At 39.7% G+C, this 12,047-nt stretch overlaps 1 protein-coding gene across 1 annotated transcript in view; it reads left to right on the top strand.

The window, feature by feature from the left end:
* Positions 1-12,047, top strand: part of GPR155 (G protein-coupled receptor 155) — a 56,880-nt gene that overhangs the window by 9,990 nt on the left and 34,843 nt on the right. Inside the window, exon 2 of the mRNA XM_024212487.1 lies at positions 2,952-3,463. Within this exon, the coding sequence (XP_024068255.1) occupies positions 2,998-3,463 (466 nt within the window). The 5' untranslated portion in view covers positions 2,952-2,997. The remainder of the gene's footprint in view (positions 1-2,951; positions 3,464-12,047) is intronic.

Below are 12,047 nucleotides of genomic sequence, written 5' to 3'. Positions count from 1 at the left end.
CAACTCTGAGAGGCCAATTAAGTAAGAGAAAAAAAACTTTTGAAGTGATAATCAAGATAGCCCAGTACAGACAGTTTGATATCTTGATTATCACTTCAAAAGTTTTTTTTCTCTTACTTAATTGGCCTCTCAGAGTTGTTAAGACAACTCCCACCTGTTCATGCTCTCTGTAAGTGTGTATATATATCTCCTCAATGTTTCACTCTATATGCATCCGAAGAAGTGGGTTGTAGCCCACGAAAGCTTATGCTCTAATAAATTTGTTAGTCTCTAAGGTGCCACAAGTACTCCTGTTCTTTTTGCGGATACAGACTAACACGGCTGCTACTCTGAAACCTGTCATAATACACCCACATGTTTTTCTGGTCATGTAGTCAGCAATCAGATGGTTCACAGATGGGGCATTTGACATCTCATGAAAGAAGTACATCAACTTAAAAATCACAATTTTGTCTGAAAATATTACTACCCACCATTCAGAAGCAACGGTGTAACCAAATAAGATTAAACTGAATCAGATTGTTCACTCTGCATTTGACAGCACTCTGTGTTGAGTCAGTTAAACTGTTTCCTCAGCAGAGTCAGTCATTTGCCCATTTGGATTGGTGTCTTATGCAGCATCATCAGAGATGGGTGGAGGAGAATCTTTTATATAAATATGGTTGTATAACAATAAAAATTGACCGAGGAACTTGGGAGCAGGTGTGGGATCTGAAACGGCTTGTAACTCCTCATTCAAAATAGTTTAGATTTCAGATTTGATAGGAGGATATCATGCATGGGGAAAGCTCACTGTTTTTTGTTTTGTTTTGTGTTTTGTTTTGTTGTTTTTTTTTTAAGCAGACTCCCTCCCCCATCTACATTATAACTATAATTTAGTAATGAGACCCTGTGACAGGTCTCATTGTCAGTCTTTCTCTGTTGGTTGCTGGAGGCATTGGAGCCCTGACATCCCCTGTTCAATGACCAGACCAGGCTACTAACAAGACACAGTCCTCCAGAGGCCTAGAATGGCTAGGAGAAGACTTTGACCAATCAGGAGCCAGCAGGCCAGTTAAAAAGACTTGCCCCTTTTTTCTCAGGGCAGCGCTTCTGGATGAGACTGGGACAGACGAGGAGCTCTGCTAGCCCAGAACCTCAGGGTCTTGCTTTCAAGCATTGCAAGTAAGTGCTTGTCTTTGAGGTTCACTTATTTAAAGGTGCCGACAGCCAAATTCTGAGTTTATTTTTATTTAACTGTTTAGATACTGAAGTCAAGCTTATGGCACAGACTACCCTCCTGCAAGCAGGCAGCCAAAACTTGTGGACTAAGCCAGGGGGCACCTGCAGTACCACACTTGGCCCCAAACTGGGTTGCTACTGAACAGTCCCACCTGTGACAGACCCAAATACGGCACCTTTCTCCCCTAGCCTCGTTACAAGTTGTAACATATATGAGACCTAACTGCATGGATTGTAACAGTGAGCTTCTTTTTACTCTACAGCTTCTAATGGTGTTGTAACAGGCTCTCCTGGCTTGATTAGAGTTTTAGTATATATCAGAGGTAGGCAACCTATAGCACACGTGCCAAAGGCGGCACGCGAGCTGATTTTCAGTGGCAGTCAGGGCTCCAATGCCTCCAGCAACGAACAGAGAGAGACTGACAATGAGACCCTGTCACAGGGTCTCATTACTAAATTATAGTTATAATGTAGATGGGGGAGGGAGTCTGCTTAAAAAAAAAACCAAAACAAACAAACAGTGAGCTTTCCCCATGCATGATATCCTCCTGTCAAATCTGAAATCTAAACTATTTCGAATGAGGAGTTACAAGCCGTTTCAGATCCCACACCTGCTCCCAAGTTCCTCGGTCAATTTTTATTGTTATACAACCATATTTATATAAAAGATTCTCCTCCACCCATCTCTGATGATGCTGCATAAGACACCACACTGCCGGGATCCTGGCCACCAGTCCGGGGGGCTCTGCATTTTAATTTAACTTTAAATGAAGCTTCTTAAACATTTTAAAAACCTTATTTACTTTACATACAACAATAGTTTAGTTATACATTATAGACTTATAGAAAGAGACCTTCTAAAAACGTTAAAATGTATTACTGGCACGCGAAACCTTAAATTAGAGTGAATAAATGAAGACTCGGCACACCACTTCTGAAAGGTTGCCGACCCCTGGTATATATGGAACTTCCATCTTTCTGGCCCTGCTCACATTCACTTTTCATGATGTTAGGAAACAGTTTCTTAAAGAAAGCTCTTAAATATCATTTCAGCTAAAATGGTGCTGCCAGTTGGTGTACATGAAACATAATTTATTTAAAAGTTTGTTTTAAAAAAAAATGTTGTGTACGCTGGCTGATATGGCCGTGTTAGGTGAAACTAGTTTTCAGACCTGGCCCAACAAGACAAATGCCTTAGCTTTACTTTGTGATAGTTTAGTGATTTATTTTTCTTTAAACCAGAAGAGCTGAAAGTGCCTTTATTTATTTTAAATAAATTTTAGATTCCACAGACTACAGCAGAAAATCCTCAAGTCACATCCCTTTCCATGCCAACAGATTTTCATTGTTTCAGCTCACGAGTTACATTTAGCTTTAACGTTTCACTTGACGTATATACGAGAATTAAAGTTGAAACCCAAGTGGATTTTAGTATTTGTACTAATCGTACAGCTGTGCTATTGGTGAGTTGTGTGTACTTGCCACTACCAGCAGAAGAGAGAAATAGCTAAGGAGGGAAGAACGTATTTGGGATCCACCCAAATGATTTTACAGTTTTCTATTTTATCAGTTTTGTTTCTCTCTCTCTCTCAGTAGCTGCCATTATCTGGCAGGGTGACAGATAGAAGTACTTGTGGAAGGGATTTGGAAGTGCATTTTAAAATAATCAGTGAGACACACGCCCACTCAGAAGTTGAATAACACTGTTCCGTTCTCTTTTATTTTTACAGATCAGAACATCGCATACTCCACATTTAAAACAAGCAGTGAGAGAAGATGGATACTTTCTCAGACTTTACCACAAAGAACCTCTCCTCTTCAGCCAATATGTCGCATTCCCTGCCCAGCCATTTGGACTACCAATTCAATGTTACCAGCCGTTCTCCTTCCATGTCAATAAGCAGGCTTTTCCCAGCCCTGCTACAATGCTTCGGCATCATCCTCTGTGGATATATAGCCGGAAGAGCCAACATCATCACATCAAGTCAGGCCAAAGGACTGGGAAATTTTGTCTCCTGTTTTGCACTTCCAGCTTTACTATTCAAAAACATGGTGGTACTTAATTTTTCCAATGTGAACTGGTCCTTCCTTTGCAGCATCCTGGTTGCCAAAGCTTCTGTATTTTTCTTAGTCTGTATTTTAACATTATTGGTAGCCAGTCCTGAAAGTCGATTTAGCAAAGCAGGACTGTTCCCTATTTTTGCTACACAAAGCAATGACTTTGCACTGGGATATCCTATAGGTAAGAAACTACTTATGCTTTCTTGTTTTTGTTAACTTCTGTGTTAAACATTATTTTTCCTTGTCCTAGGCATTTACTATATGCTGTGATTACAGTCTTGTGCTTCTAAATTAGAGCTGTTTTACATTCTGCTGAACTGAAATCTTAAGTTGTATAAAACAGCTGTCAACGAACAAACATACGTTTACTTGTACAGACATTCTTATGACTTCAGATGTGTTGACTGGATGGCTCTGGGAATCAGGGTGGATTTGATTTAAATCAATTTGATTTAAATCAAATTGATTTAGATCACTAGTCAGGAAGACTCGATTTAATCATGGATTTCTACATAGTGCATTCTTGTTGGTTATAACCTTAATACATATTCTTCAAAACTCAGAGATAGATGTAGGTTTCATTTTTAGAAGGTACACACTGTACAGTTTTAAAGTGATTTATTTTGAAAACTTTTCAGATTAGTTTTACAGCTATATCAGAAAATGAATGATTGCTTGGTTATTTCATTTACCAAAGGTAATTGAAGCAGATATTTATGAAGTCATTGAGAGGTGAACTATCTCCAGTTCAACAGGTTAATCATTAATATTGGGAGAATTTTCTTGCCATGCTGTATTCGAAGGAGAACATCACCAGACAGGCATTTAAATTGTTTTATTTAACTAAAACATCAACATTATGTATTCTGGATTTTTTTTTTCAACAGCAAGCATATGATATTTTAACAAAACAAGCATATGGATTTTTGAATTTAGTTAAACATTTCAAGTTTTTTAAAATCAGGTTTGTTTTTAACTAAAATAGTTAAATGAAATATTTTTTATAAAAAAACAAAAATTAAATCGACTGTGTCAGCCAGGTCAACATGAGAAACTTAAAATATTGGCTTCTGCAGCTAACTCAGTCGTCTTCACCTTCATTTTCCTGTTTGTTCATAATCTGGAAAAGAAAAACAAGCTTTCCTGCTTTTTCAGGTCCCAAACGATTTCTTAATTTGGAATGAATTAGTCCAAAGGAAGAAACTATTCTTTCTACACCAGCAGAAGAAACTACTGCTGTTAAAAGTGAGATTATCACTTCAACAGTCTCTGAATCCAAGTGCTTAAGTGACTTCCACCAGTTCACTGGTGTGACTTTCTTTAAAACATCATCAGCAAACATATATTTCTTGACTGGTTCACCCTTAGCTCTGAAGTTTTATTATAGTTGGCATTATGGAGGGATGATTGCTGGATGTCCATGTCATAGCCAGCTCCTCCTCTTCAGCAGTTAAGGTTTGACCCTGGTACTCGAGTATTGAGAATATTTGCAAGAACATGAGCTGGAGATGGTGCTTGTCCCATTTGTTTTTTTAATGCTTGTAATTTAACTCAGTCATTGCATATTTCTCTTTTTAAGATCTCACTCAGTTCCTTCTGGATTTCAACAGTGTCAGCAATAAAACAGCTATTTCCCTGCATTTTGTTCAAGGCTACAGAAATAGGCTTCAGGGTACTCAGCATGTGTTCAACATTTCTCTTAAGCCCAATGTTGAGAACTTTGGCTGTGACAATGCCATCTATTTTTTCATGATTTTGTTCACAAACTGTCATCAGATTAGGCCAGTTCTTGATATAGTGCTCAAAACAGTCCATTACTGAGTTCCATCGCACGTCTTGTGGGAGAGTTAGTTTGGTTCCTCCCACTTTTTTCAGAGCAGCTGCTGCAAAATGGTTGTTATGGAAATATTTTGCAATTTCAACAACATTAGCCTTTATTTCTGGAACACTGAAGTTTTTGGCTAGGAAGTGCATCAAATGAGCACTGCAACCGTACGTTATTAGCTTGGGACTCTCTTCTAAATTTCTTCTCATCTTGGATACATTTGCAGCATTGTCTGTGACCAAGCTGTGTACTAGACATTTGAATTTTTTTCAAAGTTTGTTATAGCTTTTACTGCTACTTCTTGTAAGAGTTCTGCTGTGTGTGCATTTCCTGATGTACCAATTGTTTCTGAAGACATTCCCTTCTTCTGTTGTCACACAAGCACATACACCAGGATCATTGTGGACATTGCTCCACCCATCAAGGCTCAGGTTAACAATTTCACCCTCAAGACCTTTTGCACACTGCTCAATTTCTCTTTCATACACTTTATCCAGCAATTTGCCTGCGACATCTGCTCTGTTGGGTGGACTGTATCCTGGTCTTAATGACTGAACCATGTTAATGAAGTGTGGGATCTCAATCATACGGAAAGGAGTTTGTTTCATAAAAAAACAGGCAATTTTTTCATCAATTACCTCTTTTTGTAATCTGCTGGTTCTTATCACAAGCTTATGTATGGTTGTTTCTGGATGACGGAGATTTTTTTTTCTTTTTGCTACAGGTGATATACTGTGGCTATGTGACATACATGATGTGACTGAAACACTACCATTTGCAGAGAACTGTGAAACTATAGAAAATGATGGTGATCTTGAAGGTGGATAGTCTTCAGAATCCTGTATGCTGAGGATGGATTCTCCTAAACAAAATAAGTCAATGCAGCTATTTAATTATCACCATACTACTCATTTAGTATGTCTCATTGCGTTCACTGACACTCAGCACTACTTTAAAGGTGAAATCATAAAAGGAAAATCTGCCTATTTCAGCTATTTATTTTTTATCACACCTGCATCTAAAATGATAGTACCATAGAGTAACAACTATATTTTTTGCTCAAACATGAGAATTCAAGAATAGTCGAGAAGGAAGACAGGCAGAAAGAAGTATGAAATAAAAAAATTTACCAACCTGAAGATACTGCATGTTCAGATATGTTCCTTTCATCATCTTCAACGCAGCTTCCTCCTGAGAAGGAACACTTCTCATGATGTTGTTTCATTCAGGCAACCAGGCCTTGCATTTCTTTGTTACACTGTTTGCATTTTGAACGCATGCCTGTCTTACCCACAGGTAGAGGAACTTCATTAAAATATTCCCAAGCTGGGTCTCTTTTACAGCCTGCTGCCATTATAGGTTTTCCCTTCTAGTGAGAGAATGGTGTGGTGGATCTCAAATCAATGAAGGCTACACTCAGAAAGACCTCAAGCCTTCTGGAATATGCTGCTCAAACAGTTTCACTTTTGTTTCTACTGCCTGTCCCTCCTTTCTCACATTTATCTCCAGACTTCTTCTCCTTGTCCAGATCTATTCTGCCCCCAGCAATCTTCTATTCATTGAACTTTTTGAAACTTTGCACTTTAGAGAGAGGTGAGGGATTGACTTTGTGTACACAAATTTGCAGAGGGACAATAGGATTAAGGTCTGTTATTTCTCACCTTTATTTATTTTAATTAATTAATATTTTTGTTGTTAACAAGCATGTTATCTCTGGAGACACAAATCCACAGTTTGAGACCTGCAAAACTAAGCATCTCTAATGGTATCTTCTAGAGTGAGCACTGAGTCCCATTGGGTAGATAGAAAGATTAACCTAAATAATCTATACAGAAGCCCCTGGAACCCCATAAGATTGGGTCCCTAATCCATGAACTATTAGAAGTCATTTACAAATCTTTTCTTAAACATTACATGAATATGTTGTCTCATACTATAGAATTTATAATCTAGGGTTACCATATTTAAAAAATAAAAAAAGAGGACACTCCACGGGCCCGGGCCCTGGCCCTGCCCCTTTCCCACCCCCGGCCCCGCCCCAACTCTGCCCCTTCCCCCGCCCCAACTCTGCCCATTCCCCGCCCCTTCCCCAAAGTCCCCGCCCTAACGCCCCCTCCTCCCTCCCAGCCACACGAAAAGGGCTGCCCGAGCGCTACCGGCTTCACGGTTTGCCGGGCAGCCTCCAGACCCTGCGCCCCTGGCCGGCGCTTCCCCAGCGCAGCTGGAGCCCAGGAGGGGAAGCGCCCAGCCGGGGACGCAGGGTCTGGAGGCTGCCCGGCAAACCGTGAAGCCGGTAGTGCTCGGGCTTCGGGCAGCCCCCATGCCTCCGGACCCTGCGCCCCTGGCCGGGCACTTCCCCTCCCGGGCTCCGGCTGCTGTGCTCCTCCCCTGACTCTTCGGCTCTGTTTAAGAGCCGAGCTGCCCGAGCGCTCCGGCTTCGGGCAGCCCCCTTGCCTCCGGACCCTGTGCCGCCGGAGCAGAGCAGCTGGAGCCCGGGAGGGGAAGTGCCCGGCCAGTATTTTTCCTGGACATGTTCGGCTTTTTGGCAGTTCCCCCGGACGGGGGTTTGATTACCAAAAAGCCGGACATGTCTGGGGAAAAACCAGACGTATGGTAACCCTATATAATCCCTATTCCATGATCAGATATCTTTGAGCTATAATGTATTGTAATTAAAACTATCTTTAGATAGGTTTTTTTCCTCAAAAAGTATTTTATCAAAAAAATCCAATTTAAATAAAAAAATCATTGATTTTTATCCACCCTGCTGGGAATAGAGAATAGGATACAGAGTCTTTCAGCTGCAATTTGTCACTTTGCATCTACCCCAGGTATATGGGGACAAGAAGTTGCTATCATCTGTTAGCTATTCGGTGGTCTACATATAATGAGCTGGTGATCTTAGTTTGGTTTTCAGTGGACTGATGTCCACATCCATGGTGGCAGTATCTGCAGAGAAACCAAGAAATAAATAGACTGGACTAACATGTCATGGACGTAAGTGAGCCCTCTAAATCTGTGTGGAGGCACATTAGCAGGGCAGTCTGAGGAATTCTGTGGTGTTGCTGCTGCTTGTGCTGTATTCCTTCTGTACATAAAGAGAGTACTTAATTCTCCAGAGGTATCAATCTGATGACAGTTGTGAGCAATAAACGCCCCTTAAATATTTTTTTTAAATAATCAAAATTGTTAGCTCTGTGTGAAAACTTGCAAAAGTGTCCTAAAACTAGAAATATTTACTGTGTATGTAAGAGATGTAAAACGGTATACATTGCAGTACAAAACTCCCACAAAGATCTGACATCCCACCAACCTTCGCGCACAATTCTAGAAGACTTGACTGAAATAAGATGTCGCTGTCCTGTAGTTGTGGTGTTTGTTGCACTGTTGTCACAAAGTTATAGGTGGCTTTAAAGACTCATCATTTATAACATTAGTTTTCTTTTTGTTTCAAAACTGTTTAGTGTTTCCAGAAATTGCAATATAGAATAAAATTCTTCTTATGAGTGGCTAATTAAGGATTTACCACTCCCCTGGCAAAAATGCTGATTTCCAATCCAGGCTATTCGAGTCTCCCCAAACTTTTAAACCCTGATGTTGCAACTTAATTGTACATTTATATAACATTTCAGGAGCTGCAATAGATGAGTTGCCTTGTACCTTCTTGGCTCTAGCTCTTGACCTAACATAAGGAAACCATCTAATGCAGGGGTAGGCAACCTATGGCACATGTGCCGAAGGCGGCATGCTAGCTGATTTTCAGTGGCACTCACGCTGCCCGGGTCCTGGCCACTGGTCTGGGGGACTCTGCATTTTAATTTAATTTTAAATGAAGCTTCTTAAACATTTTAAAAAACTTATTTACTTTACATACAACAATAGTTTAGTTATTTATTATAGACTTATAGAAAGAGACCTTCTAAAAACGTTCAAATGTATAACTGGCATGCAAAACCTTAAATTAGAGTGAATAAATGAAGACTCCTCACACCACTTCTGAAAGGTTGCCGACCCCTGATCTAATGTGTATGTTTCCATCTATTGTGGAGTTAGTTCAAGAAGATTTAAATCTGCTCAAATCAGAATTTAACTACACCTCTACCCCAATATAATGCTGTCCTCGGGAGCCAAAAAATCTTACCGTGTTATATCGAACTTGCTTTGATCCGCCGGAGCGCGCAGCCCCGCCCCCCCGGAGCACTGCTTTACCGCGTTATATCCGAATTCGTGTTATATCGGGGTAGAGGGGTATCTACTTGTTTGCATGCTGGCATCTTGATTTCTTAGCAAGTGATGGAGGAAAGTTGCATCTTTTGGACTCAGTTCTAATATGTGATCATCAAGCATGCATTGTCATATGTTCTGTGGGGGAAATGTCACTTTGTACGTACATCAGATTTTGCATGGCTCATGGTACTGAGTGACCATATATTTCAAATCTGAGCTTCTTGGGACTTTTTCTGTGCCTTCAGCATCAAGTGTAACAAGAAATCTCTTCTCTTTTCTATTAGGGATCTAAAAAAAAAAACCGAAATGATTTCTTTCAAGAATACAACTTTTATTCTGTTTATTTTTTTGTTATTGCATCCCTGTTTTTAAATTTCAACAATATAAAAACATAGCCCACTCCTTCTCCTCCACTTTTGGTAGGCAGGCTTTTTGTAGTTTTTGTTGCTTGTTTGCTAATGTGCATTTAGTCACTTACAAAACTATTTACTGTGTATCACAGCCCAAACATACCTGGAAAACTGGATTGTACAAATAATTGTGTGTGTGTGTGTGTGTGTGTGTGTTTACTTATAGTGACCTGTAATGTGTTGTTAAAATTAACAGGAAAAACTGTGGCCATTTAAATAGCATTTAAAAGGTAAAGAGCACAATTTAAAAACCATGCACTTACAGCTGAAGTTTTTTTTTTTAATTTAAAAAAAAAAGGAGTTCATAGAATGTCAGGGTTGGAAGGGACCTCAGGAGGTCATCTAGTCCAACCCCCTGCTCAAAGCAGGACCAATCTCCAGACAGATTTTTGCCCCAAATCCTTAACCGGCCCCCTCAAGGATTGAACTCACAACCCTGGGAGGCCAATGCTCAAACCACTGAGCTATCCCTCTCCCACCTGCAGTTGGCATGTCTGCACTTTACAATAGCAACTACTTAAAAGGACCCCTTCAACATGAGCTCTGGTCAGTTTTAAAAATTAATCAAAAGCTACCTGTGAATTTCCATATTATTTTTTTAATTTTTATAACCATATTTTCCTATTTTTCAAATGTTTTTCTCTCCCTTGCTTTTGTATGAAAGACCCACACAAACAGGAAAAAGTGACAGACTGTACAGAAGAAACAGTGAAGCTGACTAGATACAAAGTGCTTCCAAATGCACCATGCAAACATACTGATTTTTGCCACCTAAACCTTCATTTATAATAACAGTAGATGTTGCTTTCTTTTAACAATAAGTTTAAAAAAAATCAAACATAAGTGTAATGTATGTGTTTTTAAGTTAATGGTAACTACTTACATTTTCATAGAGCCTTTTTATGATACCTTGAAGTGCTCTACAATAAGCTTGAAATTAAAAAATGAAATCCATCTTGCCACTATTTACTTAAAAGCCAGTGAAACCAAATGTCTACGTTTCTTGCACAGGAAAAGATATTCTTCATATCAATAGGTTCAAGAGTTTAACAGAGCAGTTTGCAAGCATGCACACAATTGGAGAATCTGTCTGACAGAATGTCAGACTTGGGCATCTAGAGCAAGTAATGTGTTGGAAGTGTGTGTTTGTGTATATACACCTCTACCCCGCTATAACGCTACCCGATATAACACGAATTCGGATATAACGCGGTAAAGCAGCGCTCCAGGGGGACGGGGCTGCGCACTCTGGCGGATCAAAGCAAGTTCGATATAATGCAGTTTCACCTATAACGCATAACCTATAAGATTTTTTTTTGGCTCCCGAGGACAGCATTATATCGAGGTAGAGGTGTATCTTGATTTTTAGTAAGGCTTTTGGAATAGTCCCACATGACATTCTCATGTGCAAATTAGGGAAATGTGGTCTAGATGAAATTACTGTAAGGTGGGTGCACAACTGGTTGAAAGACCATACTCAAAGAATAGCTATCAATGGTTTGCTGTCAAATTGGGAGGACATATCTAATGAGGTCTCACAGGGTCAGTCCTGGGTCTAGAACTATTCAATATTGTCATTAGTAACTTTGATAATGGAGTAGGGAGTGTGCTTATGAAATTTGTGGATGACACCTAGCTGGGAGGAGTTGCAAGCACTTTGGATGACAGCATTAGAATTCAAAATGACTTTGACAAATTGGAGAATTGGTCTAAAATAAACAAAATGAAATTCAATAAAGGTCAAGTGCAAAGTAATTCACTTAGGAAGGAAAAATCAAATGCACGACTATAAAACAGGGAAAAACTGGCTAGGTGGTAGTACGGCTGAAAAGCATCTGTGGGTTTTAGTGGATCACAAATTGAATATGACAATGTGATGTATTTGCTAAAAAGGCTGATATCTCTGGGGTATATTAACAAGAGTGTAAGACATGGAAGGCAATTGTCCCACTCTACTTGGCACTGTGAGGCCTCAGCTGGAGTACTGTGTCCAATTCTAGACACTACATTTTAGGGCTGAACAAACTGGAGAGTCCAGAGCAAAGCAACAAAAATGAGAAAAGGTTAAGAAAATCTAACCTGTGAGGAAAGGCTAAAAAAACTGGGCATGTTCGTGAGAAAAGAAGATTGAGAGGGAACCTGGTAAGTCTTCAAATATGTTAAGGGCTGTCTATTATGGAGAACAATTGATCACTATGTCCACAGCAGGTAGAACAAGAAGTAGTTGGCTTAATCTGCAGCAGGGAAGATTTACGTTAGATATTAGGAAAATATTCTAACTATAAGGGTAGCTAACTCAGGAA

The sequence above is a fragment of the Terrapene carolina genome, unplaced genomic scaffold (assembly GCF_002925995.2).
Source record: "Terrapene carolina triunguis isolate 2854851 unplaced genomic scaffold, T_m_triunguis-2.0 Scaffold62, whole genome shotgun sequence".
In the NCBI taxonomy this organism is placed as follows: Eukaryota; Metazoa; Chordata; order Testudines; family Emydidae; genus Terrapene; species Terrapene triunguis.
This window is presented reverse-complemented; position numbering and strand designations above follow the sequence as displayed.